Source organism: Aspergillus piperis (genome assembly GCF_003184755.1).
Source record: "Aspergillus piperis CBS 112811 unplaced genomic scaffold BO85scaffold_7, whole genome shotgun sequence".
Classification (NCBI taxonomy): domain Eukaryota; kingdom Fungi; phylum Ascomycota; class Eurotiomycetes; order Eurotiales; family Aspergillaceae; genus Aspergillus; species Aspergillus piperis.
Genome location: NW_020291597.1, coordinates 1,290,123 through 1,316,937, shown reverse-complemented (window position 1 = coordinate 1,316,937; position 26,815 = coordinate 1,290,123). Strand labels below are relative to the sequence as shown.

The 26,815-nt window shown below is 47.7% G+C and overlaps 10 protein-coding genes across 10 annotated transcripts; 1 reads left to right on the top strand and 9 right to left on the bottom strand.

The window, feature by feature from the left end:
* Positions 1 to 99: 99 nt before the first annotated feature.
* On the bottom strand, positions 100 to 565 carry BO85DRAFT_280624 (uncharacterized protein). The gene has a single exon (XM_025655192.1). The coding sequence runs from the start codon at positions 384 to 386 to the stop codon at positions 153 to 155; it is 234 nt and encodes a 77-aa protein (XP_025516643.1). The 5' UTR covers positions 387 to 565; the 3' UTR covers positions 100 to 152.
* On the bottom strand, positions 566 to 1,157 carry BO85DRAFT_280625 (uncharacterized protein). The gene has a single exon (XM_025655193.1). The coding sequence runs from the start codon at positions 1,068 to 1,070 to the stop codon at positions 744 to 746; it is 327 nt and encodes a 108-aa protein (XP_025516642.1). The 5' UTR covers positions 1,071 to 1,157; the 3' UTR covers positions 566 to 743.
* An 804-nt stretch (positions 1,158 to 1,961) lies between these two features.
* Positions 1,962 to 2,522, bottom strand: BO85DRAFT_487432 (ribonuclease H1; the record flags this gene model as incomplete). The annotated part of the gene is made up of 1 exon (XM_025663453.1): positions 1,962 to 2,522. The coding sequence occupies one exon, from the start codon at positions 2,520 to 2,522 to the stop codon at positions 1,962 to 1,964; it is 561 nt and encodes a 186-aa protein (XP_025516641.1).
* Positions 2,523 to 5,990: 3,468 nt separating this feature from the next.
* Positions 5,991 to 7,226, bottom strand: BO85DRAFT_280589 (uncharacterized protein). The gene is made up of 3 exons (XM_025655191.1): positions 6,906 to 7,226; positions 6,287 to 6,850; positions 5,991 to 6,229 (listed from the first exon to the last, which is right to left on the bottom strand). The coding sequence occupies exons 1-3, from the start codon at positions 7,067 to 7,069 to the stop codon at positions 6,031 to 6,033; spliced, it is 927 nt and encodes a 308-aa protein (XP_025516640.1). The 5' UTR covers positions 7,070 to 7,226; the 3' UTR covers positions 5,991 to 6,030.
* Positions 7,227 to 12,163: 4,937 nt separating this feature from the next.
* On the bottom strand, positions 12,164 to 13,351 carry BO85DRAFT_448739 (GMF family protein). Its single transcript, XM_025660006.1, has 4 exons — positions 13,031 to 13,351; positions 12,853 to 12,952; positions 12,575 to 12,705; positions 12,164 to 12,510 (listed from the first exon to the last, which is right to left on the bottom strand). Exons 1-4 carry the CDS (start codon positions 13,031 to 13,033, stop codon positions 12,319 to 12,321), a joined length of 426 nt encoding a protein of 141 aa, XP_025516639.1. The 5' UTR covers positions 13,034 to 13,351; the 3' UTR covers positions 12,164 to 12,318.
* Positions 13,147 to 14,652, top strand: BO85DRAFT_448736 (flavin adenine dinucleotide pyrophosphatase). The gene is made up of 3 exons (XM_025660005.1): positions 13,147 to 13,574; positions 13,672 to 13,838; positions 13,940 to 14,652. The coding sequence occupies exons 1-3, from the start codon at positions 13,365 to 13,367 to the stop codon at positions 14,565 to 14,567; spliced, it is 1,005 nt and encodes a 334-aa protein (XP_025516638.1). The 5' UTR covers positions 13,147 to 13,364; the 3' UTR covers positions 14,568 to 14,652.
* Positions 14,653 to 14,699: 47 nt separating this feature from the next.
* Positions 14,700 to 15,792, bottom strand: BO85DRAFT_280416 (uncharacterized protein). The gene is made up of 3 exons (XM_025655190.1): positions 15,745 to 15,792; positions 15,405 to 15,709; positions 14,700 to 15,143 (listed from the first exon to the last, which is right to left on the bottom strand). The coding sequence occupies exons 2-3, from the start codon at positions 15,547 to 15,549 to the stop codon at positions 14,833 to 14,835; spliced, it is 456 nt and encodes a 151-aa protein (XP_025516637.1). The 5' UTR covers positions 15,550 to 15,709; positions 15,745 to 15,792; the 3' UTR covers positions 14,700 to 14,832.
* On the bottom strand, positions 15,780 to 16,718 carry BO85DRAFT_458867 (Ras family protein; the record flags this gene model as incomplete). The annotated part of the gene is made up of 4 exons (XM_025661610.1): positions 15,780 to 16,015; positions 16,081 to 16,356; positions 16,423 to 16,537; positions 16,707 to 16,718. The coding sequence occupies 4 exons, from the start codon at positions 16,716 to 16,718 to the stop codon at positions 15,780 to 15,782; spliced, it is 639 nt and encodes a 212-aa protein (XP_025516636.1).
* Positions 16,719 to 21,383: 4,665 nt separating this feature from the next.
* BO85DRAFT_419593 (isocyanide synthase family protein) lies at positions 21,384 to 24,269 on the bottom strand. The gene is made up of 4 exons (XM_025657864.1): positions 23,444 to 24,269; positions 22,997 to 23,382; positions 22,288 to 22,910; positions 21,384 to 22,219 (listed from the first exon to the last, which is right to left on the bottom strand). The coding sequence occupies exons 1-4, from the start codon at positions 24,120 to 24,122 to the stop codon at positions 21,739 to 21,741; spliced, it is 2,169 nt and encodes a 722-aa protein (XP_025516635.1). The 5' UTR covers positions 24,123 to 24,269; the 3' UTR covers positions 21,384 to 21,738.
* A 615-nt stretch (positions 24,270 to 24,884) lies between these two features.
* Positions 24,885 to 26,326, bottom strand: BO85DRAFT_395958 (oxidoreductase, short chain dehydrogenase/reductase family). Its single transcript, XM_025656981.1, has 5 exons — positions 25,798 to 26,326; positions 25,432 to 25,741; positions 25,320 to 25,375; positions 25,136 to 25,244; positions 24,885 to 25,079 (listed from the first exon to the last, which is right to left on the bottom strand). The coding sequence occupies exons 1-5, from the start codon at positions 26,232 to 26,234 to the stop codon at positions 25,047 to 25,049; spliced, it is 945 nt and encodes a 314-aa protein (XP_025516634.1). The 5' UTR covers positions 26,235 to 26,326; the 3' UTR covers positions 24,885 to 25,046.
* Between the last annotated feature and the right edge of the window lie 489 nt (positions 26,327 to 26,815).

Below are 26,815 nucleotides of genomic sequence, written 5' to 3'. Positions count from 1 at the left end.
TCTATGTCCACACAATATTAGTGAATACGTAATGCAAAGTGCCTTCGAGCCCATTTCCATCATCTCTTGCCACCACTGAATTCTTACTAGCACATATGCAAATATACCACTCGCTCACCTCATCTACCTGGCTATATTTACCCTCAATATAGCTACTTACATCCTAAACCAAAACGACAACAAACATAACAAAACCAAACCAGTGAAAAACACAATACACCGACCCAACATACCAGCAAATACTCCCGTACAACCCTACGTAAATAACAAACGTAGGGTGCCTGATAACCCGCCAAGAAGGCAACTACGCATACATGCATGCACAATAGGAATGAGTCAGAAAGAAGCAAAATCAAACCCAGCCCACTGGCACATCTTTTTTTCATTTCTTTTTCTTACAAGGATGAACTCCTATTCGGTTCCGGCCTGTTGGGTCGCCATACCTGAAAAAGAAATGTCCACATTAATCATCTGAGTTTTGCTTTCTTTGTTTTGTTCTTGTTTTTGCTTTCCTTCAAAGTTTGGTGGCTCGGATCGGTGAATACATACTTAGCAAGTAACTTTGATGGTTGGGAGTATCTGTGGGTTCGGTCTTGGTTACTTTCTTGGGAGGGGTGCGTTAAGTGGCTTTTTCTTTTGTTTTGTTGTCAGTCTTATATTTATGTTTATTATATGTTACTGTGGTGGGTTATGTGGTCATGCTACTCTGTATTAATGGCATGATAAGAGCTAGGAATGAAGTACTACTCCGCTGTAAGTATTGGAAAACCATAGAAAGTAGAAAACAGAAAAATCATTAATCCAATAAATCGAATCCCGTGTATTCCGTACCAACAGAGTTTACCAGGATCTTCAATCCCAAGTAACCCTGACCCGACATGCCAAGAAAATGATCGATGCAATGCATGGATGGATTGCCCTGTTTCTGGTTGATGGCAATCAGTCAGTTGACAAATCGCCAGATACTTCCGGTAGGCAGGGTGGCTGCGAGAGAACCCTTCCACCGGAGCGGTAAGCAGCAGGCAAGCAGTTGGTATTTGTGCGAGGGTAAGCGGAGAAAAAGTAAACATGATGGCTGGGGATGACGCAAGTGGGCGGATGAACGCAGTTATATATATGGCAAGGTTTGATTTGGGATGAGTGTAAAGTATTGAAAGATCGGGAATTTGTCATTGTCTTGTATGTATGTCTTCAATGTGTTCCTTTTCTACTTCAATGTGCTGTATACATTCTTTATGTTAGAAAGTGGCTCTCTTTGGACTTCTCGTCAGATGTATTCAAATTAAAATATTCTTGAGCACTGCAATATGTACAAACTACATCACAGCAAGTAGCATATGATGCAATGACAAGGAAATGAGGATATCGTCCAAGATACTCGGTAGATATCCGCAATTCCCCGGCGGGTCGTCGGCGGACCGGACCGTTTGGACTGGCCCATGGTAACTGCACTGTATTTCCATGTATCCCTCAAGGTATGATACAGTGGCAGTTTTATAAAGTGTGTATATAGATAAGGCATGCCATGGTCATCACCAGGATGACGCTTCACGACTCGGAAGGTCGGCCAATTTGAAAGAAGAAAGAAGCAAGAATCATCTAGCCCCCCTTGATCGACGTAAGGGGCTAGTTTCTCACTAATTGTCCTCTTGATTACAAGATTGTCATCATCATGATGATAAAGTAATGTTACACAAGATTATCAGAAATCCTTCCGTAAGTATACACCGGATGTTGTCAAGGAAGTATACGCACCTTACACTCACTCCGTCCCCTCTTCGTGTCGACAATATCTTTTTTGGTTGCTTTACCAAAAGAGGCAACATATTTCGTTAAGAGGTAAGGTCATGAAGCCTTGAAGCGAGTCGGTCTACTATCAATTATCAAAGATGCGAATTGCTCGAACATAAATGAAACACTTTTTTGAGTTTATTCCTAGACACGGACTTCCAGGCTGTCCGCTAGCTGTCATCGGAAGAGGAGCTTTGCACATCACACCTCGCGTTCTTCAGGCTATTGCACAGCCTTTCAACTAAACATATAGTGTTCATCAAGTCATTGCACAGCTTATCCACATACTGATTCTCCTCTCTTGGAATCCATACATATTGCACATCTCCCTTCTGCTTAAGCCGGCTATCGAGAACCACTGCTTTTTCAAGGAGATCTCGGTTTGCTACCTCAACTCCTTTACGATTCAGCCATCCGTTTCTGATCCATTTGTAGATCCACTTCTCCATGCAGCTCACTGCATATGTCGAGTCGGAGTATATCGTAACATCCAGCCGAGGATCCGAAACCAGTTGCTCAGACTTCTTCAAAGCCATCCTTAGACCGAGGATAATGGATGTGATCTCAGCTCGTTGATTCGTCGGGGCGGTATATGAAAGCAAATCTTCTGTTGTTTCCCCATAGAATCTGCCGGACGCGCTCTTAAAAGCAGCGGCCGCAGCCCCGATCGAGCCTGGCTGGCCGTTGGCTCTACAGCCACCATCAACGTGGATCTTCATGATATAAACCATGGTGTGATGGTGTTTCGAGAGGAAGACGTGGGATTAGGTCTATAGCTACTGCGGATAAGCAAGCCTTCTTGTAGGCGCCCCCAGGCATCCAAAGCACGCCTTTCCGCGGGTATCTCCATGGATGTATAGTTACAATTTCCAGAGGCTTGCCTAGATATCCCATGAAATCTTAGCAAGTGGTGCTTCAAGTATTTGAATGGGCAGTTCCCGGCGTTTCCCTGTACCCGCGATGCGTGTTTAACTATTACCTCTTTCATCTTTGCCTGTTGTTTTTGAGCAAATACCTTCAAAGCTATTGGCAAGTCCCAGGATAGACATGCTGGTAGATAGTTTTGATGCATTTGAGAAAATTATTTACTTGTCAAACCTTACTATACTGTGATAGAGACGGTTCCATGCTGTCGAGCTATACATCAACTAGATAAGAAGCAAGAGACCAATGCCTTAGCAAATCAGTCGATTGATAATAAACAATACCATTTCCAGCTATCACAGTCTCATTACTTTCCTACCATATTAAACCTCCTAAGCCGGAATGACCCCAGTACTTAGTACTAGTCAAACCTAACAGAACCCATCATAGCCATCTCGACTCGATACACACACCCCCCCCCCCCCCCCTCATAAACACTATAATCACCCCATCCCCATCCCTATCCCTACTTACATCCCACCTACAACCCACATCTACAATTACCCTCCTCAACCCACCAAATGATCATCCGATCATCCGATACCCACCACCCCAGAACAGGAAACACCCCTTCGACTGAGCCAGAGCATTCCATTCCATTGCATCCGATCCCGAGTACCATTCGTAGACTAACACTACACTTCCGTTACGTGGATGAAGTGGATCCCCGGGTAGTCAAGGTATTACCAAATATGAATAGGCACATTACCTACTAGTAGGTAGATGCGGGTAGAGCAGTTAATGGGTACACTACGTACCTTTGTACTTTTACTCTAGACTTACGCGGGAGTCCGTGCTACTCTATGTCTCCCTCTGAGGGCTAAGTACTAAGTACTTTAGGTATCAGCGATAGCGTAGATCGCTAAATAATAATAACACTAGTCTAGAAGTATTATGTCTCCTCTTAGGGACTCTAACGAGTCATGAGATGACATGTTAATTGTTAATATCGGGAAGAAAGGAAGAATAATAGGAGAGTGGAGGGAAGATCAGCATTGGGGATTTATCCTGTTCGGGGTAAGCGTAACGGCTGGTAGTCTGTTACTTTGTTGGGAAATAGGATGTAATGTAGGGTGGGTGTGGGGGGAGAGTATGACAGCTGGATCATGACTGATCCTGATTTGGGTACTTATCTACTACCTAAGTAGTACTTAGGAGGATGAATGATGTAAAGCAATGACATCTGCACCTACATTACTTCAAATAATGCAAAAACAACATCAATCCCTACTTGCGTCGAAAATACACATTTCCATACAACCTCTCTTTTCTAAATCGTTTCGAAAATTGTAAGTATAATAATAATAATAAACCCCGGAATATAACACCCTGCAGACCAGCACAATGCCACAAAGAGTAAGTACTATGCTGCTTGCTGCGCTGGTGGCACAACACCCCCTCACTCAACTCACTCAACTCACACCACACTACACTACACTACACACCAACCCAACCCGACCCAACGGGTCACCTTACTTACTTACTTACAGTAATTCCATCACTTTGGACTCACCCATCCCGGTAACTTAACATACCGTCTTATGCATCGGCATTCCGCATTGGGTCCTTGGCACAGCGAGACTACCGTCTACCTGCATTTTTTGTGGGGAATAAATAGACCCTACTCTGTATTCCTGGTTCAATATGATGATAGTATCATACCTAAAGAGAAGAAGTACTTACTACCTATACATATATATATATATATATATATATATATTTCTTTGTCTTGTGGTAAGATAAGTAAGTTACACAGTATTTATCTATCCATCTACCTATCTACAGAGGTGAGAGCCAGACCCACTTTATTTTCTGTTATTGTGTACACAGTACACAACTGTAGAATAGCTGATAATCTCCTCATATGTATTACGAATGAATAATCTACATAATATAAGTACTATAACCCCTCCCCTCCAACAACTTACCTACTATCTATTACTAGCACCGCACTACTACCATCCCACCAAACGTCCATGAAATGATCCGTGCATGAACATGAACATCCGCTATCCGGCCGAATCCTCCTCTCCCTTACGGGATTTGGTCGGCGTTTGCAATTCAACACTACCAAAAATTTCTACTCCGTATCTGCGCGAGTCAGGGGTAACACATCGCCAGCCTCATTGGCAGTACGTACGTATCGAATAATTTATTTTAGTGCGTAGGGGCTATTTATTGTTTTTTAATTTATCGGGTTTCCGGTTTGCTGGGACCGGGAAATTGGATCAACTTGATGAAGTATTAGGTTAGTAGTAGACACACCGCGTGAGGGATGTGGGCAGTGTCTGCATCCATCATCAGTCCTCATGCACAGTGCTCGGAAGAGGATAACCAAGTCACCGGGAGTTGGACAGGGAAAAGTACTTCCTGCCCAATGGACAATTAATGTCAAGCCAAGAGAGCTTTGCTGTCACACACACTCCCTCTCTTCTTACTATAGGAGAATTTACCCCCGTGCATCATGCGATGTGCAGTCAACTTGCCGGATGAGAAGAAGAAAGACAACGCCAAAGCGCCGGGAACCAGACCCGGCCAACATCATTCTTGCGGGGCAGTGGAGCTAGCTGGGTACTCCCTGGAAGGATTCAGGAGGCCAAGCTGATGTTTGCTCGATCCCACGCCAGCCATCATTTTCATCGGGGGGGGGGTCTGGATCCCTCGACCTAAGGCCAGGGTACGGAGTATACCGTTACTGCTGCTGGTTATTGGTTGATAACGGCCATTTAACATACGCAGCGGGGCGTACCGATTCCCACCGTGCCATTTAAGTTGGGACCACGAGTGGCTCCGGTTGACCCGTGGCTTTGGCCTTTCCCGACCAGTTGGCTGACTAGTGGCTCCTGCTCAGCTTAGTTTGCAGGGCATTGTGCCACCGTTCAGCTGGTTCGCCACGGCGTTCAAGCTAAGCATAACAAGAAGATTACACAACAGGGAGTAACCAGGAAAGAATCAGGTGCCACAGAGTAACATCAGGATTCAAACAGTGCTAGGCCCGCCAACCATCGTTGCATCTCAGTGCCTTGTGGCACTCGAGCTGCAGAGGTTAAGCTTGCTGGACTGCTATTCTTGTCGTAGGGAGCGAGCACGTAAGTGAACAGACGCAGCCTGGCAGCCAGTGTAGGCCTGACTTGCCATTTGCGCTGCAAAACGAAGTAGATTGATTGTATACCAGCCAACTATCTACCCAGTACTGATCCTGACCTTTGCCAATCGCTCTTCAACCCGTCGAACAATTTCGGGGTCTGGTTTTGGTTTGTCACGGCGAGGTCTGTGATGTATTAGCACTGCATGGGCCACCTTAGCATGTCTCACTTACGGATCTCGTATTGTTTCAGGTCCCTTCTCTTGCCCGCAACCGGAGCAATTCCTCTCTCCCGATCGGTACAATGTCGAACACTTGTGGCATGTATAGCGTACTCGCTGCCGCGCCTTCTTCCACGTCCGTGCAGGAGGTTCTGCGGGAGCATCGACATCTCCAGGATAGCCATGCGGATATTTGCCGAGTTTAGGTCTGAGTTCGTTAGTACAGACGCCTTCAACAAATGCAATTGGTCTGGGGTGGACGCACGGGTCGCGAGGGCACATTGTGCACCGAATATGCTGGCAAGTACTGCATTCCGTAGCATCCGGAGCGAACACAGTGCTACACTGATGACAAGTACGGCGGACTCGTTGTCGGGTCGGGTGGTGGATGACATCCTGGCCGCCGGTGCGCGAAGGCAGCGTAAGAGGAGGTTGCTTGGGTTTATGCTGCACAGGGACAGTTTTGTGCAGTTTCTGCGCGACAATGGCCTGGAGCGCAGCTTGGGTGTCGTCCCGGTGGTCGTTGGTCTTGGTGGAGGGGTGATGAGGGCAGCTCTTGCAGCGGACGTGCTGGCAGTTGACACAAACTTTGTTCGGGCCAAAGGTGGTCTGACAGCGATGGCAGGTACGGCGCACTCGCATCCGGATGGGTCTGACAACTCGCTGCACGGTCGTATCGCTAGGGGACCTCCATTCTCCAGGCTCCAGGGTCAATCCGTATTTCGCAAATAGAGCCCGCGCCTTCTCTTCTTGGATGGCGCCCCAGTTGGTGAAAACGGTCGCATCGGGTGTAGCTTTGACGGTAGGAGCCTGCGGGATACGTTGGGGACTGTAACGCAAGTCAGTGCTACAACGTAACCAGAATTACTCGGCGATGAACATACGCGGGAGCTTGACTTGGCTCGGGCTCTCTTGTTTTCTGCATGACTGGCGAGGTGGTCCGGACAGTCGAGCTCCTCCTCAAAGCCATCTTCATGCGCTTAACATATTTCGACAAGCCATCATGCTTGCCTTCATTAGAAGGGGTGGGATCCTGTTGAGTCGACATTTCTCCGGTAATATAGTCGATCTTTATTATTGCTTGCCGGTCGTATTTAAATCAGATCATGTGTGGCGTCGCACGACATCGACAAGGCGGGTGACGGTTTTGGCGGTGTCGGAAAAGGTCGAACAGTGTAAAGACACTTTTGGGCGTGGGCGCTATTAATTCATACCAGCTGGAATCGGAAGGGATGGTGTTGAGTAATTATGGCGGTGATGGTTGGATTTCTGGGAAGCAAAAGCGCCGAAGAGCGACTACCCAAATTGGGGGGGGGTAACGACAAAGTGGGTGGAATAAGGTGGGAAACGAGGGAGCCACCGGTTAAGTATGGCAGGTCGCACGGGCGTGTACCGTAACCGTAGGCTTGGGACAACCCGACAAGACGGTGAGATGGGTGAGAAAACCCAACAGGAAGGGTCGCAGGGAATTGGAACAGCCTGGGGGCAAATCCAACGGGTGATTGGTTGAAGGGCGGTCAGATCCTGTGGACCGGGCGTGGATGAGATGTCCGATGTAAAGTATAAGGTGTGTAAAGTATGTAGGGGAAGGGGAGGTGACGTTGTGAAAGGATGGGTTGCAGTGGTTGCAGTGGTGGTTGCAGTGGAGGTGGTGGATTTGCACGCTGGGAGCGGAACAAAAGTCACCGGCCAAGATGGTGGAAAATTGAAGATTCACGACTGACTGACGGACTGACGGGGAGGAGAGGAAGATAAAAAAGAAGGCAACGACCAGCGCGAGCCGAACGTCAAATAGAAGCCGAACAGACTTTCTGGGGGAACCGGACGAGCGAGAGGGGGGTGGGTAAGGAAGTTGTATGTAAAGTAACAGTCAGTAAGTAAAAGTATGAGGTAGGCAGGCGCCTAAAGTAGTAACAAAGTATGGCACATGGCTTCTCACCCGACACTCTTTTCTATACCGTTGTGGTTATTTTCAGTTTATTTTAATTTCCCTATCCTCTCTTTAATTTTTATTCTCTTTATTTTTATATTTAATTTCCTTTCTTCTCCCATACCTGCATTGAGATGTACCTTCTAGATTTCACCTCTGCTTTATTAAGGACACCAACGGACCAAACATTGACATGAACCGGAGCCTCTACTAACAAAGTCAAAACTATGGATTAATTCCCCCCCAACCCATTTATAGCCAACCAGTCTATTCTCACTAGGAAGACTCCATACCCAGCTCCTATCGAAAATCAACTGCCCTGTTCTACCGTGAAGAAACCAACGATCAATTACCATGGCAGGAAGCAGCACGATCCGAGCGGGAAACAAAGGAAGTAAAGTAGAGAAGTAGCAGAAACGCTAGAATCAAGAATCAAGACCGATTAGGCAAAGCCGTGCGTCTCTGTTTTGCCGATAGGCCAATCTGGTTCAGGAGCTGGTTGGTTGATATACGCCTCTACATCCTCATGCAGCATGATGACCAGCAACTAGCGGGCGAACCGATGCGACGGGGCGCTTTGGGGGGATGGAAGATGGAGTCTAATGCCGTGGCACCCTACCCACTCTGGAACAATGCCCGAACCCACCGCGTCTCGCCCGCGGGTCTGAAGAAGGTCGCGCCGGAGGGGGGGTTGTTTTGTGTTTTGCTGATCCGGAAATATTATCAGCTTGATGCTCCTGATCTTGAGTGATTTATAAAAAATAGGGAATGAATATGAACATGACATCCTTTCATATCCGCGTGGTCGGAATCGGATGCTGCTGCTGCTGCTGCTGCTGATGATGATGTCAGCTGGAAAAAGTGAGCGGTTACCAAACATAACTACCGCTGGTATTTTCCGGGATATGCTTCAGACAACCAAAGCCCGTGTATTTTACAGTTCGTCACATAACCCCAACAGCAGCCACGAAGCTGCACGAAGACGATAGTGATGGGAATAATAGCAACGCTCTAAGTACAGAGTACATGGTGGTCAGTTATTAATGGCCCAAGGCTACCAAAAACGTTTCTGTGCATGGACTGGAGAGGATGGCAAGTGAGTTTGAGCAAATAGAGAAAGAAGCCTTACGTAGATGGCGGTGCCGCTGCTGCAGACACAACATGATGAAATGAATCATTGGGGGTTGCTTTACCCTGGCTCGGTTGGTTCGGTTTACTTCAATTTCACGCCAGGATAGCGAAGCGCCGTTCAATCAGGAAGCCCCATGGAGGATGGAACTACCTCCTGAGCTGAGACTCAACTCACTTCGACCGAAGATCCGGCCGAAGGATAGAAGAAGACTATTCAGGAGCAAGACCTACCAATTTATATTATATTAACTGTACCCGGGAACCGATTCCTAGTGAGAACTCTAAGGAATTGCAGTGTCATCATCGTGTCTGTCTCGACTGGTGCTGTTCATGACCGACTATCCCAAGTTATCCAACAATTCCTGCATAGATTCTGGTGCGACAATGGCTTCGGACATTCCCTAGGAAGGAAAATAAGGGACCAACTTACAATATTCCCATTTCATGGTTGCCTTTAACTACAAAGTAAACCCCAATATTGTAGACATCTCTAACAGTCTAAGTCTCTTCAATCACAACGAACCTCCCACAAAGTACTAGTAGGCTAAGTCCTACCCGCCCGGAAATTCTAGACTCCCTGACCAACAACTCATCACACAACGCTGGAACCATAGTACATACATCTCCATACCGAGGTATCCCGACAGATTGGTCTAGTTTACTCTGTGTAAATACAACATTCCATCCATCGCATCCATACAGCTAGACCATGCATTGCATAATGCATGACACCACGTCACACCACGATTCCTACCCTACCCTACCAAAGAAAAAAAAAAAAGAAAAAGAAAAAGAAAATAAATTAGAAACGGCAACGGCTTCATGCAGCCTGTCTTGTTCTACTGCAGTGTAGACGCCAACTCAACACGCTAGATAAGTACTTACCTGCACATTCATCATTCCTTTGCAAGTAACTGACACTGGCCCTGTAAGTAAGCAAGTATGTATGTATGTATGAAATGTGTATGTAAGTACGTACGTATCCAAGCGGAAAAAGTAGTAGCGCGAAAGTATAGGAATTTGTCAACAGTGAAGAAAAAAAAAAGACATGAAGCAACGGAAGAACTTTAACTTGCAGCTGAGCGCCTGACGGAGTAGATCGGAGAAAATATGAACCTACCGGATTGCGTTGGAGGGTTAGGTTGGGTTTGGGTTTTTGCTCCACTGGTTTGTACTTACTTTGAGTTGAAGGGTTGGTGTTGGGTGGAGAAATGAATAAGGATTATCTTTGTTGTTGTGGACACATGGTTTGATAGTGACGATGATGATGATGGTGGTGGTGGTGGTGGTGGTGGTGGTGGTGTTGTTATGCTTATTGTTGGAACCGTGGTTCTGGTTTTATTATTGCTCCTTGCTTTTGAGGGAGGAGCTTTTTGTGGTTGATTGTTGATTCGGGAAAGCCGACCGGGGAGGTACGTAGTAGCTAAGTAAGTGACAATTGAGTACTTAGAGATAGTACGTAGATAGATAGCCGACCGTCAACTACTATCAACTACAAAGTAGATAATACTCACTCACTCCTCTCTACTATTCAACACCGTACCGAATATCCGGAAACCAAACAAGAAAAGATGGACCCCGGTGCCAAACACCCGGGTACACTGGACTCGATCTATCAGACATCAGCACTTCACTTCACAGCTAGCCAGCCAGCCAACTACCTTACTTAGTAACCCGTAATCTGCAGGGCTGAATAATTAATTAATATAACTAGTTATGACAAAAAGAGAAAAAGAAGCAATCATGCCGAACACCACACCACACCACATCCCCTCAGTAATCAATCAATCAATCAATCAATAAGTAAGCTTCAAACACAGCTGACCGACCACCGATCTCCGTCTGGGTCAGAAAAAGAGGGGGGAAGGGGAAGGGGGGAGGAAGGAAAGGGGAAGAGCATGGGCCCAATCATAGTTCAGTGTTTCTTTGTATGGCCGGGATATCCAGTCCCAGCGCGGCGGAGAGCACCGAACAACTGAACCTTTCAACCTGTGGATGCCAGGCTGTCAGAACTCCTGCCTTTAGTGGAATGGTGAGATGTTGGTGTAGTGGAGATCCCACTGGGTGTGTGTGGGGGCCAGGTATGGAGCTAGTATTGATGGTGTTATTTATGTATGTGTGTATGTATGTTGTTTTCGTTTTACAAGTTAGGTATGTACTAAGTACTAAGTAGTTAATTGCTTGTATGGAGGAGGATTGATTAGGATCATTGGAGGACGTAGAAGACGTATGGAAGGTTCTATGGCTTCGATGGATTAATTGATTGATGGGTCTTAGGTAAGTAGAGATACATTGTAACTATTAAGTATCTCGTGATCATGTGTCTATGTTACATTGCATGCAATTATCATCTCTACTGGTCTACTACCTTGGTACTTGTAGTTCTACTACCTCTCATTCAACCGGAAAAGATATCCCAACAATATGTTCAACCTATTTCCACCCTTATATCATGATGATAGAAGTATAGGATGAGATATTTTCTCCATCTAACCAAGACACGTTCGATCCAACAACACCTATCTTCCTACCGCTATACACCCTTCCCTCGACACGCCATCATCACCTATCAACTGATAAAGATCAAGTAATAACAAACATCTACTCCGCACCACACAAAACAACCCCATCCACTACAGTAGATACTACCACAGACAATCCCTAAGTAAAAAGCAGATAGATAGCCCCAACAAAATAAACCGAAACAAGAAACAAGAAAACAAAAAACAAGGTTCAAGGCGCATATTTGCCCGAGTGGATCCCTCATCCAACCCAACCCAACCAGTTGGTACATTTAAGCTACTGACTTACTCCCAGGATAGAACATGTCAAACAGTCAACCCTGGAAAAGAATTCCGGTCTCATGTTTGTGATTACTTCTATCTAGGTGGTTCTTCGCCATGTGTATGTGTATATCATGGTGAGGCGATATTATCGATAGTCATGCAAGGGATTATAAAAAGTAGATCATGACAAATCTTGTCGGGGAATTTGTGATTGCTTATGAATCGTTTTGGGTAGTACGTAGCTGGCTGTGCTGTATGCCTCGGTTTGGTTCCTAATGGGTACTGTGATATAGTGTTTAGTGGTATAAGACTTCTCAGCTCCTATTGAGGTATCCGAATCTAACCTGATCATGTATACAATGCCAGCACTATAATTATAATGTAAACGCGTAGGCGTCTTGAATGACCAATATATAGGCCTCAGAGCCTACCAGACAATAGTAAATATGCCTAATCCGCGCTTTGCAGCTTCGACTCGATCGAGATAATATCATCCTCCTCATACACCTCAATCACCCGGTTAACCTCCGCCGTATTGCGCATCAACTCGACAGCACCCGCATACATCATGCGCTGATTCGGGTTGCAGTTCTCGGGGAGGTAGTAGAGCATAACGTAAGGAACCGAAGGACGACCGGAAGACTGATGCCAGAATCATACGTTAGGTCTATTTCACGTTTCTAGGTGACATAAGTAGAATACTCACCAAGGTCAAGGGATAGCTGAGGAGGATAAACCGAGGAGACGATTCCGGAAGCTCGTCGGCTACATCCTCCATCTTGGAGTAAACCTCGCCATCTTCAGGTCGAATCTCCTGGGTCTTGTTGTCGATGATATCTGTCAACCCTGTTGTCAACCACCCATTGTCCTATGATATCCGACGTGAGGCGAACAAGTTCGCGCGATAGCTGGACGGTTGTGCTCGTGATAGATAGGTAGGTAGAGAGCGGGGCTATGAAGGAACGACAGGAGACGGGATCCTACAAATAATGGCCTGCGGATCCTTGGCGCGGGAGGTTCCCAAGCGGAACTTGCGAAGCTTTTCTTTGGTCTCGGGGGAGAAGGAGTATAGTCGCGATTCAGACTGCATGGAGAGAAGCTCAGGTTAGCATAGCAGGGGGGAGGAAGCGGGCACGCGATGCGGGGCAGTCCATCCACTTACCATGTTGTGAATGGGTGATGCGACAGTAAGGCGGAAGCAGAAACAGGATATTCGGAAGTGCGCTAGAAGCAAGAGGAGTAAAAATCGGTAAACCCCCAGACGGGATGTGAGCGGGGATGGACGGGGGAGCTATCTGGTTGGGGATGAATTTGACCGAAGAGACGAAGGAGGAACAAGCAAGTGGTGGTTGCTCCGCGTTTTCGGCCCGGTGGGATGAAAGGCGCGGCACTTCTCCACCTCCTCCTCGCTCTCCTTCTCTTCCCATTCAATAATTCTCCTCCCCGCCCGCGCTTGTTTGTTACTCCGCCATTCCTCTCCTCCTCCCTTCTCCCTCATGTTCAGTCGTCTCGGTCAAGTCGCCCGCCATCTCACTCGACCGTCACTCAACCTCTCTTCCACGCCTACCTTCACCTCGCCCTCTCTGACCCCGCCCCTGCTTCGTACACCATCCCCCAAAATGACATCATCCGTCCTCCCGAAGAACAAGAGGACCATTCACACGGCGGCATGCCTGATCATTGGTGACGAGGTTCTTGGTGGAAAGGTAAGAAGCGAATGAGCTGTCTGGTGTTCAGCTTGTCTTTCTTAAGCATCGTGCATGACACATCCTTGGCTTGGACTGACAATTTCCGAACTGCCAGACCATCGACACCAACTCCGCCTTTTTCGCCAAGTTCTGCTTCTCCCTCGGCATCCAACTGAAGCGCATCGAAGTGATTGCCGACGATGAGAGCGAAATCATTGAAGCAGTGCGACGTATGAGCGACCGCTATGACTTCGTCGTCACCAGTGGAGGCATTGGCCCAACGTCCGTACACCCCCCACATCGATTTAAATAAAACCCCTATGCGATATGAATACTGCATATGGCTTGAAAAGCTGACTGATATATGATGTGAATCGCAAAAGCCACGACGACATCACCTATGAATCGATAGCCAAGGCCTTTGGTCTGAACCTAAAACTCCACCAAGCCGCGTTCGAGCGTATGAAGAAGCTCTCCAAACCCCATCCCATGCAGCCAAACTTCGACTGGGACACCCCGTCACCTAGTCTGACGGCGAAGCTGCGCATGGTCGAGATCCCTCACGACGAGTCTGTGCCTTTGGAGGAACAGGCTGTGTTTGTTGCGGATGATATGTGGGTGCCCATTGCTATCGTGAACGGCAACGTCCATATCCTTCCTGGTGTTCCTCGTCTCTTCGAACGGCTACTCGAGCATCTCAAGCCGAACCTGTTGCCTCGCTTGGTCAACCCGGAGGGAAAGGGCATCTATCGCTACCTGTTCAGCACACCACTCCCGGAGAGTACGGTCGCCCCCTACCTGACGGAACTTGCTACTCGTGTTGCTTCGAAGAACATCAAAGTTGGCAGTTACCCCCGCTGGGGTAATAAGCGCAACACTGTAACTCTGGTCGGCACTGACAAGGAGTTCATGGACTCGCTTATCGCAGAGGTGGAGCAGAATGTCGAGGGAACCAAGGTAACTCGAGAGGATGAGCTTGACCCTCCCTCGGACGCTGAGGAGGGCAAATAAGCGGAACGTTGGCGGTCATAGTATGTCTTTCCAAACAATAGTTGCTAGATTTGTAGACAATGACACGCTATTCCGGATATGCATGATAGCAGTGAGTGTATGGACGTTAGGATTCACGAACCTGCGTAGATGCGTTATCTTCGACAGTGTCCATCCACATCTGCCATTAGGAACACGATCTGTTCGAACAACGCACCAACCACTCAGATGTTGTTAAGCTTTGAAGACCAGCCACCAAATCTCCAAGACATCACTAGGTAACCCACTATAAGATACTAACCACAGAGGAAGTGAAGAATGAAGGCTTATTCTCGGAGACCAAAATTCCAGAATCAAATAAGATTACCCAATAGTTCAAGTGTATACATGAAGGAAGGAAAACCAGACAGACTAAGATAGAGATGCTTATGGCGCGCCGCTGCTGAGTGCAGAATAGGGGAAACAAAACCAGAGACAGACCAAAATGAAAGAGGGGAAGAGGAAAGAAGGGGAAACGGGCAGAGACGTTAGGTGGCACAATGATATCGCAACGTCTGAACACCCGACAGAAAGGAGTATAACGTGCAGTCCATCTCGCTAAAAAAGGTTCAGCTGAGATCCCGCCCGACAGTGCAAACTTGGTGAATGAAAGAAAGGACCAAACGTATCCCGGATGCATATAGGAAAGAGATCAATGAAGATGAAAGTAAAGACGAAGAGTTAAGATGATCAACGGCTGCTGAATGTGCAAAAGATCTGAATTGCTCGTCCAGCGTGGCCGACAAGACGAAAAGGAAGGATGATTCTGCAGCTCCGGATAGTACCACATGACATATGCGGACCGCGACAATAGCGTACCTATATTAATGCACAGATCTATTGACAGGCTCCGTTCTCGTCCTTTCAAAGATCGAGAAATCGTCAAAAAAAAATCAATCTTCCAAAAAGAGATAATAATAATAACAAACAAAATAGAGGAACAAAGGGGGAATCGAACGTTCATGGAGACGATGGCGGCATTAGGGTGTGAGAGCAGACATCATCTGAGAGTGAGGCTCGTATGGTATAATGATCACAAAATCAAAACGCGTTGACAAGCCACATGTTGCAGCAAGGCAAGTGGCCCGTCTCTGTTGCTGACCTCTCTTTCCAACCGGGAGTGACTGTATGTGTTTTTGCTTTCCTTCCGTATCTCGACCTGTATGTATTTCTTTTAGATCCAACGCCTGTCCATTACATAATTATACATTTTCCACAGCAGCCAGCGTCATCGCCAGGCTCGCTGACGTCCATTTTTCCTTCCGGGGCGCGTGAGCCGCCACCCGCGCCGGACGGGTACGATGACATCTCTTTGTTGAACCGACGAATCTCGCGCACCAGGTCGTAGAAAGCGTTCTCAACGTTGATACGGGACTTGGCGGATGTCTCGATGAACTTGCAGCCGAACTGCCGTGCTAGAGCCTCACCCTCTGTAGAGATAGAATCGTCAGCCAAAACCTCCCGCGACAAGCAGATGCTGGACCGGGAAACCCACCTTCTTCGGAAACAGCCCTCTCCTTTTCCAAATCGCACTTGTTGCCGACCACGATGATGGGGAAGTAGTCTTTATCCTTGACTCGCAGGATCTGTTGTTGGAAAGTCATAATTTCCTCGAATGATTGGCGCGACGTTATCGAGTAGACGAGAAGGAAACCTTCGCCGGTTCGCATGTACTGTTCACGCATCGCCGAGTATTCTTCCTGTCCGGCAGTATCTAGAACGTCCAACAATGCCACCTCCTCATCGATGACGCACTGCTTGCGGTAGGAATCTGTTCAAACACGAATCGAAAAATAAGCCACACGGTCGGAAAGGTACAGCAGAGCTCAGCGCCCACCTTCAATTGTCGGGTCATATTCATCCACGAAGTGGCTCTGGATCAATTGGATGGTCAAGCATGACTTTCCGACACCACCACCACCGACGACGACGAGTTTGTATTCTCTTAAAAACTATATGCGACCGAGAGGTGAGCGATTCGTCTTGTTTCCGGGGGGGGGGGGGGGGGGCGGCGAGGGAGTTCGGAGAACATGGAGAGAAAGTGAAAGGTCGGAAAGGGAGGTGACAGGAGGCACATGGAAGCTAATGACGGAAAGTGGAAAGCACAGCGACAAGGCTTACCTTTGAAGCCATTCTGGTAGGTTCTGGCTTGGTATTATGCTGTGAGGGAGGGAAGGGAAAGAGGGGGGAGAGAAAGAGAAGCGGTTAATCGAAGCTATCCCAACAGGAGCTGTGACAGCGGGTCGAAGGAGCAGCAACACAAATTTCTTTTGCAGAAAGAGACAAGACGAGCAAGAGTCGGGGCCCAGGTCGTCGGGGGTTTCGCGCAAAGCAAAGGCGCCTAAAGGGCAGTCCACAGCAACGGCGGATCTAATTGATTAGGCCAAGCTTAAAGCAGCAGACTGGGGGGGTAGTAGTAGAAGCAGAAGTGCGTGTGGGAAGCAGGATCCAGGGGGGGGTCGTGGAACTTTGCAGGCAGGCGGGAATCGAAAGGCGAACCGGCAGGGTTTCTGCGTAGTCTGCAGTTCGTCTTGACCCAATTCGTTTTAAGCGACCAGGGAATATGGAAAAGTCAAAGGGAACTACTTAGAACACCTTCGAGAATCAGGGTGGATTCAAGGAGGAGAAGAAGAAAAGGAAGAAGAAGAAAGAATAAAAAAAAGAAAAGTAAAAAGAGAAAAAAGGGAAAGAGAATGGGGTGGAGAGACTTGGGGAGGGGAAAGGGGAGAGAGGGAGACACAGAGAGAGAGAGGATGATGATTAAGGAGAGTTAAGCCAACTGAGGAACGGAGGTGGGGATAGGCAGAGCAGCCCAGAAAGGAGGAGTCTAGATAGTCAACTACTGAATACTAACTAATTAGTAGTGGACAGACAGACAGTCCAGTAGAAAGTAGTAAGTAAGTACTTAGTAGTATGATTGGAGAGGAATTTCTTCTTAACTAGTAGAGAACACAAGCCAAAGTCACAAAATGAAATAACTATGTAAATAATAATTATTTAACCGCGGGATAAGCGCCTTGATTGGTGTGGAACAACCCCTACCGACGCAGTGAAAAGAGCGCAACTTCCATGGAGAAATTGATATGATGCGGCTGCTGATTGGAAGGAAGGGGATTTCGAAGGTTCGCCAGAATTAATCTTACCATAATCACTAATGATATGATAATCCTCCTAGTGCAGGAGTCGGTTAAGTACAAAGGTCCTAGTCTTATCTGACTAGTACTGCTGCTGCTACTGCTGGTCTTTAAAAACAACAACTTGCCTCCGATTAGTGGGCAGGAACTATGAGTACTGTATTGAAAGGGGGGAAGAAGGGAAGGGAAGGGGAGAGACAGAGAGACAGAGACAGAGACAGAAAGAGAGAAAGAGAAAGAGATGAGCAGTGAGTGGGTGTGGCATTAACCGGCAACGCGTGTGGATTCCCACCAATCCAGCCAACTGTTTAATTTCACTGGTCCCGGTTGGCCCACCCGCCGATAATTAACCTCAATCGTCCGATCGCAAGATATGAAATGAACCTGAACAGCCAGCAGTCAGTCAGAAGTAGATTCCCCAGACAGACCGACGGCCTAGTAATTAAAATGGTTCTGTCAATCCTAGTTTGACTTATCTTCACCCAGTCCGATCATCCTTGACAGGCTACTGCAACGGTATTGGAACAAAAATGAGTCAGTCAGTGGGTGGGAGGAGGAAGAGGGAAAATGGTTGCATAGTGAGGTAGCCTGAAAAAGGGGGCCGGGGATCGAATTTCCAGGGCACACCCAAGATTAATGATCCATTGGGTCTAGTCTCTCGCTGTCCCTCTCTCTCTTCCTCTCTTCTCTCTTTCCCTCCCACTGCCAATACCCGTAAGTATTTGGTGGTTAATGGTTAAATAATACGATGAAAATAATTTAGTCCCCTGATACTATCTAGTTACCTGGTTCACTTACTTGGTATAATATAATGGATTTCATTTCGTATTGATGATCTGACCCAGCAGATACATACCACCACCACCAAAGCACTCAATAAATGGTGACTTTATTTATTAGCCTGGCACAAAACAATATAATCCCCGAATCTACTAGCAGTTATTATGCAACTTGATTCGACTACATGACTTGTGAGACCATTCCATTCATCATACTATCTATCTCTCTCTCCCAGATTAATCTTCACCAAGATCCACCCACTTTTTTTAGCGCCGGTCGTTAATGCTTCTAAATCGTCCAGTGTGTCTCCATCCCAACCTTTCCCCCCTCCCCCCCTGAGGGTCCTTTTTCCCCCCTGCTCACCTTACGCAACACAGTAAACGAACGAGTAGCTTCCGGATTCCAAGCCAATCACCGTGAATCCTACTGGGTGGATGCGCTCCTCTCTTGACTCTGCGTCCCGCTCCGGTTCCTTGAACAAGTGAACTCCTTCGGTCCCAGGGTGCAGTCTTACTTACGCAAGCACGGTACGAGATGCAACAAGACGAACACCCATTGCTAATAAGTTTCCCGTCCGACTCAGTCAAAACCTCGGAACGATCCATTGAACTAAAGGCCCTGGCCGTTACGATTTAATAGAAAAAAACGGGGGCGGATTTCCCGAGAGGAAGTTCTACTGGATGCGAGTTCTTACTGTGGGCGCGTGGAGAGGAAAAGAAAAAAAAGAGGGTAAATGTGTGAGTGGGAGACAAGAGAGAGAGAGAAAGACAGCATTCATCCGAGAGGTTCTTGTCCTTTTCCCGGCAACCGTTTTCCTTCTAGAAGGGTAGAAAACCATTCTCAGCCTTAACAGATGCTACCTGACAGCTCCGATTTGACACACCGAATTACATCATGATTCGAAATATTGAGTCTGGATTTGGCTTCGTTTTGGCTTCGACAGCGTCATGGAATTGTGTCCCTGAGGGAGAGGGGGGGGGAAGGGAATCTGAGTCCAATGGAGGGAGTCGTGCTCGACTAGTCCAGAAGAAGCCTAAAATAGCCCCAGAGGCCGAGTTCAGGATGTTCTCCACGCCTCCACTTTGCCAAAGGTGATATATTGGTCTGTGAGACCGTCCGATCCCATAGCCCAAGTTGTGCTACTCAATCAACCATTGGCGAATGAGGCGGCGACATCGATACAACTCCTTGCTCCTCCTTCGGTGATGAGCGGAGTAAATCCCAGATGATACCCTCGAGTGTCAAAAGATGACGTCCCGCAAATTTTAACCCCGGAAGTTACTGAACACATTTTTGCATCCTTGCATCCCAGCTGCAGCTGGGGGAGATTTTGCCTTGCTCCCCGTAATACCACTACTTCCTGCAGTGTCGTGCGTTGATCCTTTCCCACCACATGCGCTTCTCATTGAGTCTCTCCAGGGTGTTGTTTCCCTTATCTTCTCTTTCTGCTACTACCACCCTGGAGCGAAACTAAACCCACCCGTGTTCCCGAGCCATGGCACCCAAGCCACCGACTCAAGTCACATTGCCTGATTTTGCGCACAACTGCTGATCACGGAAATCTCTTCCATCCTACCGACTCGTCACATTGACAGAGCCATGGGCTTGATTTGGAGGCTACCCAAGTCTGGGTAACCGACCGCTCCAGCGAACAAAGATACGGCGGCGTCCCTGCGCCATACCTGCGGGGCCGTCCGGGCATGCGACCGAGATCGGTACCTGTCACCTAACCTGACTATCGTACCAGTCATCCTCCAGACCTCAATCCATGTGCCTAGATGCCCAAACCATGATCAAACATTCTCCTGCATCAACTACCAAACCCGGCAGAGCACTAATCCAGCTGCGAAGATACCCTAACCGAAGCACAATCCCCACCGCCCTCCGATGTGCGGTCTGCGTGTGCGTGCTTGCTTTATCTTCGAGCAACAAGATGGCCAGACCGAAACTTCAATGACTAGACAGCCATCAAACACGTCCACGACGTGGCCAGACCAGAAACACGGCATGCAGCATCAAGTCCATCACATTGAGACTTGCAGTAGGCAATGTACCTAGGCCACACACCCAGTTCAACTAACCTGAGTGGGGTCACTTCACAGTCAATCTTCTCTCTCCCCTCTGTGACACATCCAACGCCTCCAACCATGTCGTCAAACGTCAACAATAACTTTGTTCCATGACTGGCGCATATCAGAATGATCTGCGGGGTACCAAGACGCCAGATAGGCGTCGCTTAATCCATCACAACTGACTTTTGGCTGACACAAAACCCTGAGCCACAAAGGGGGTCATAGCTGAATACTGCCTGCCCCCTTTTCGGATCTCGGATATTTACCTACCTACCTTGTCTATATTGACTGTCTACCAGTAAGTACAGTAACAGTATTTAGGAATTGGCACATTCCAAATCAGCAGCTATTTATCGTAAGAAAGACCAAACCAATTATCATCTTTGGATTTCAAATCATATGTTCTTACATAGCATAATTCATGCGTTCCCTTTCGGCCCCCAATGATAATATGCAGGGGTATGTAGATGGTCTACTTAAAGCTTGGGGGCCGGCCGGGGGTGTCATGTCCGTTCTATCCCCTGAAGAAACTTCAGTGGAGAAGGAGAGGAAAGGACCATGATATTTCCAAACTAGCGATTGGCTGCATATTGTACAGTGAAATTATCTTTATACTTTAATGCTTTTCGTGTCCAGGTTAAGCGATGCGCGGTTAAGAAGCCCCCTTGGTAACTATAGTAGTCATCTGCAAGCGACCTCCAGTATAGATAGATCATCCTCATCAATCATGAAGCGATGTGAAGCTTACTTGATATTTTCTCCACGGAGAGTACTACGTATAGTACACAGCTACCCCGATATATGTCCATGTTCAATGTATTGATTCAATATCTCGCTACGTACATGTCCGACTAGCTAGCTCCCTCATCTTGCATTTTGGTTTTCTTTTTTCAGAATAGACCTTCTGGGACATCTCTTCTCTTCTCTTCTCTCCTTGAAATAAAAAAAAAAGGAAACATGCTATGGGGGTTTTCTTGTTAAAAGAGAAAGAAAGTAAAAGAAACAAAGAAATCCGTGTAGTGAGACGTCATCATTTCATATCATCCATGCATGATGGGTACTTAATATTGCCCCCAGTAAGATGGAAGAGTATCCAGGATAATGAAGTGGCCAGCCATTATCAAGAGATCAGACCGGTATTAAACCCAAAGGTAAGATCGATCAAAGTCAGCATGGAAATCCTGAATGCAACAAGAAAAGAACCGGTTCTTCTTCAGCCGGCTCCCAAGTCAGAGTTGTGGTGAAAGTATCATCAATCACAACGTCCCCTTGTTCCCAGGTATGCCAATAGCAGACTCGACGGTCGTAGAGAAGAGGATTTAGAACATTGCATAGTCTGTTTGAGTCGGCGTCTGAAATTCCTTCCATGGCGTAGGTGGGTTCCGAGGTGATGTTGCTTTGAGAGAGGAGTGGGTGGTAATGGAAGCAGGGCCGGCCATGCGAGAAGTGAGGTGTGATCAAGGGCAGACTGTTAGTTTTAGTCTTGGTGTTGGTGGATGAGCTCGAGCTCGATGTCTTCCAGGAGAACTGTTGGAGCATCTCGACGGTGTAGCTTGCTGGGAGGTGAGAGAAGAACAGAGATGAAGCGGAGAAGAGACTGCGTCGGGTTTTCTCTGAGATGGGGAGAGTGGCGGTGATCATTTGATATCTGAATTGAGAGGGAGTTTTGTGTGAGTGGGAAGTAATGAGTTTTTGAGAGGGGGAGGAAGGGCTTACTTGGATGGAGACTGCTTCGTGTTGTCGGCGTCTTTATCCTTCGTGATCTCACTTGCTCCATCGAAGGGCACCCAACCTACCCGAATAAGCTCTTCTAGCTCCTCTGGATCACTGTCTTCGGCTTCTTCTTCTATATCGAAGTCGGATGCCGAAAGGTGAGAAGCGTTCATACTCTCGGCTTTCTTCACGATCAGCTCATGGTCATGAGTGTCTGTGAATCCGCGGAGGATGATAGGTGAGTTCTCGTTTGCTAGAGCCTGGACTTTCTCCTTGTCGATTTCACTAATTGAGGTTGGATTGACAGGAGTAACCATCATACCGCAGGGATAGATGTGGTCGACTGTTACTGGCAATGGCCAGTTGTACAGCTCAGATTTAAACCGGTAGCACCATGGACGTCCGTTCTTGTGAACCAACTCCATTTCTGGATCCGCGTCGAAAATCTCGCGCCATCCATACATGAAGCCGCCATCAGCAGTATAGCAAAGTGCTGAATGCCATGGTGTGACTGGCGTTGGAGTTCTCGGGAGAACGTTTATGGAGATCTTGGTTAATCCATTTGAGGGGTGGATCGAAAGACGAATGTACCCTGGGAAGTTCTTTAGAATAGCTTCTGCGAAGGCCTACAGTGAAACCACACGTGTTAGTGACAATCAATACTGTGCATGCTCGGTTAGCGCTAGAGGTCTGGGTGAATTATTCCACTCACCGCGCCTCGTTCGATCATGGATTTAGCGACATCTCCCAGATGTTTTTTATGCGACTTGCGAGATTTGGTACCATCGTCTACATGAAGATGTTCCAGGTCTTTGGTCAAGAACTTGATGTATCCTCGGTACGTGGTACAGAAGTTTTCATCGGTCTTGATCTTAACAGCGGCGTCAAATCCCTCCGGGGTGTACTTTTTGATCAGCTCCTGGCGAAACTCTGGGGCCAATTTCTCGTACGTCTCGCCATCAAGGTTGACATCCTCATGGATGTGAACCAGGTTGCGCAGTCTGGCGAACACGATATGGTCGTACTTGTTCTCAACTACCATTTCTCTCAGTGCATGGCTATACTCCCAGACGTCTCTGTCAGACACGCCGAGAATATCTATCGACAGTCAGTTTCTATCTGAGCATACAAGATCATGAGTATCGTCTTCTCGACTTACCGTTATACACGAGGCCATCAGACACGATGGTGAGCTTTGCTCCATATTCATAGACGTCACCGATGGCAGCGCAGAGTCCGTTAAGGTGCGCGAGAGAAATATCTTCGCCTTTATCAGGAAGGCTTCCCAAGACCTTATTCTCCCGGTTCGGGGATTTGAAGGGGAAAGCCGGTAGGATCATCTGGATCGGCTGTTTGGCGCGTATCTGATTACACATCTTGGATAGAAACATAATGTTTCCATCGCTGGTGTGGTCTCTTGCCGTTGCTGGCACCACGCTGCGATACCGACCGATGACTTCCATGACTTTGAAGGCCTTGAGCAGTGGATCATCATCGTACTTGCATTCTGGGATTTGTGGGTCGATGATCGACTTGTCCAACTCCATATGGAAGACGCCTGATTCCGTATTTAAAGGGTCTGCCTCCATATGGAGGGTATCTGATTCCATATGAGAATGGTCTGACTCCAGAGGAGGGGTGTTTGACTCCACAGAATTGACATCCGACTCCATAGGGAAACCGTCTGACACCATATGGGAAGAGTCTGATTCCATAGGGATGGCATCCGCGTCCACAGGAAGCACCTCTGACTCCGTATGAATGGTATCTGACTTCATAAGGAACATATCCGTCCCCAGAGAGACGATGCCTGATCCAAGTTTGGGTGTGCCATCCATATTGGCGCAGTTGAGATCCAGGTATGGGCAGGTGTGTTGTGTGCATCTCAGAAGAATGAGACGTGAACCAGTACTCGTCCAGATAACACGGTGTGAGACTGCACTTCACTGGCGACACGCCGACTAAGCGATGCAAACTCATGTTCGACTCTGGCTTGAGCTCGGCGTGAACCGTTCAGGGCTCAGGGACCGTGATGTCAATCACCAAAATCAACATTGCTCGGTGCCGGATGCAGTAATGCATGTACCCGCCGGAACCAGACGATGATAGCCCCTTCGTGTACCCTCACCATTCAATTTCAGGGTAACAGGTGGGTGCAATGCTTTGCTGGCATTATTTGCAGCATGCTTATAACTCGTTCAGCCACATCGAAACGAGATGTCTTAGGGGTGGTGCGAACAAGAGAGAGATTGAGTTGAATACTAGTAGTAGTCCTACACAAGAAAGTTATATACAATGAGCCGGCAGGGATAATGCAGATCGATTGTCCCCTCGGGTCGCGAAAATGTCACCGTTGCATCGGCACCAAACCAAAATCTCATTTCAACGGCACATTGGGAGTGCGGTTATATATACCGGGTGAGAGATCCCACTTGGCGACATGGCAAATTTCTAGCTGCGGACATTTCGCGAATCAAAACTGCTGGAACGTCTATGTTATAAGCAACGGTATTGGAAAGATATAATCCATCAACGTATAACCGATGATACCGGATATAGTTGGCAATGGCGGACTCGGTAGCACCACGTCGCTCCATTCACATAGCGGAGTTAATGCAATACAGCTACTCAGATCCAGATATGTACTCTCATCATGTAATATCATCTAACCATATTATCTAGATCTACCCAAACCAAGCCAATTCTAATGTCGCTGCACAACGGGTGCTTCTACAAGCCCACAATTCAGATATGCGTATACACTAAGCCTTGCGGTGCATGGAAGTCGGCGATGCCTATGAGAAGATGTCATCAGCTATGCTGTTAATGTTTTTATGCGAGTTTTACTTACTTGGTGGCTAGGGAAGATCAACGTATCCGCAATCACAACATTCTCGCGCCGACCGGCGGCAAATACAACCACCTCAGCAATGTCATCGGGTGTAAGTGGTTCGCAGCCGCTGTAGTACCCATGGTTGTCAGTATGTGTCCATGTACCGTTAGTCCGCTGAGAGTAACATAAAAGGGGTCCTCACGCATAAACTGCATCTGCCTTGGCCTTGTCACCGTAGAATCGTACAACGGAGAATTCCTATCGAAGATCATACATTAGATAGGGCCATGCGATTGACATATGCGAAGTCTTACAGTCTCAACCTGGCCAGGATCAATCTCAATGATACGGATCCTTGTCGCGATAAGCTCCTTTCTCAGAGCATCGGTGAAGGATCTGATAGCCGCCTTCGTGGCGCAGTAGATGCTACCACCAGGGTATGCCTCACGGCCAGCGATACTGCCAATGTTGATAATATCTCCTCGACCACCATCAGCCCTCTTCTTGAAGATGGGGAGGATAGCCTGAGTCATGTTGATCAGTCCGGTAACGTTGGTCGAGAACATGATGTTGATGTCTTCAGCTTCAATTTCTGGGGCCTTGGCAACACCCTTAACGAGGCCTCTGTATTCTTCTTAGTATGGACTTGGGATGGACCATGGAACAAAGTTGTGACTCACGCATTGTTGACCAAGACATCAATCTCCTTGAACTCCTCGGGCAGAGAAGGCACAAATTTCTTGATATCTTCCGGGTTGCTCACATCCAGCTGCACAGGCAGCACCTTCACACCCTCACCAACTTCCTCCTTGATCTCCTTGGCCAGCTCCTGCAGAGACTCGATCCGTCTGGCAGTCACGATGATCTTCAGGTCCTTGGGAGAAGTGCGAGCGAATTCCTTGGCAGTGCTTCGTCCAATACCAGAAGAAGCACCAGTCACGAGGATGGTCTTGCCTTCAAGACGCTTTGCCATTGCTGTCGCCATTGTGCGTTTGATGAATGCTGGCCTGATCGCAGCACGAAACGGAAGTGGGGTGGATGCGGAGAATGTCCCGGATGAAGGGGAGAGCTGTCGCAGGGATCTGATAGTGCTGTGACACGCTTGTAAAAGCCGCATAAAGAGCCTGTCAGCTGGCGTTGGTAACGGTCAAGTTAAGGAGAAAAGGTTTCAAATCAGACGAGAAGACAGGGGCTATTGGTGGTTTCTTATGAATCACAGGCCGAAGGTCGGGATGGCGTGCGGGGATCCGGCGAGGCCATTTCGTGCTCGGGCGGGGGGCCTGGCCTCGGCTGATGGTTATGCCGGTCGGACTGGCCTCCGATGGCTGCTTTACATTCTTCCAGCTTCTGCTCCTTCCCCTACTTGACGTCTACTGGGATGGATGGCTCATTGGCGATAAGCTCACCCCTTTATTCGACACAAAGCGCTATCAGCTTCTCAAAGTACACTTTTGAGTCATTTATCACGACCTTCAAAATCTGTCAATATATGTCTCTTGAAAAGTTGACTCACCCGTTGAGTGGACTCGCTCGTTTTCCGATTGCCGGAGACACCACGGGATAATAAGTCATACAGAGACGATTTTCAAGGCCATAAGCAGAGGATGTCATGTTTATGCTTAAACAGAGCTTTCCTCGTTCAAGCATACCATCTTGTTTGGTTGGCTAGGCCCGACGAAAGCATTGATCATCCGCACT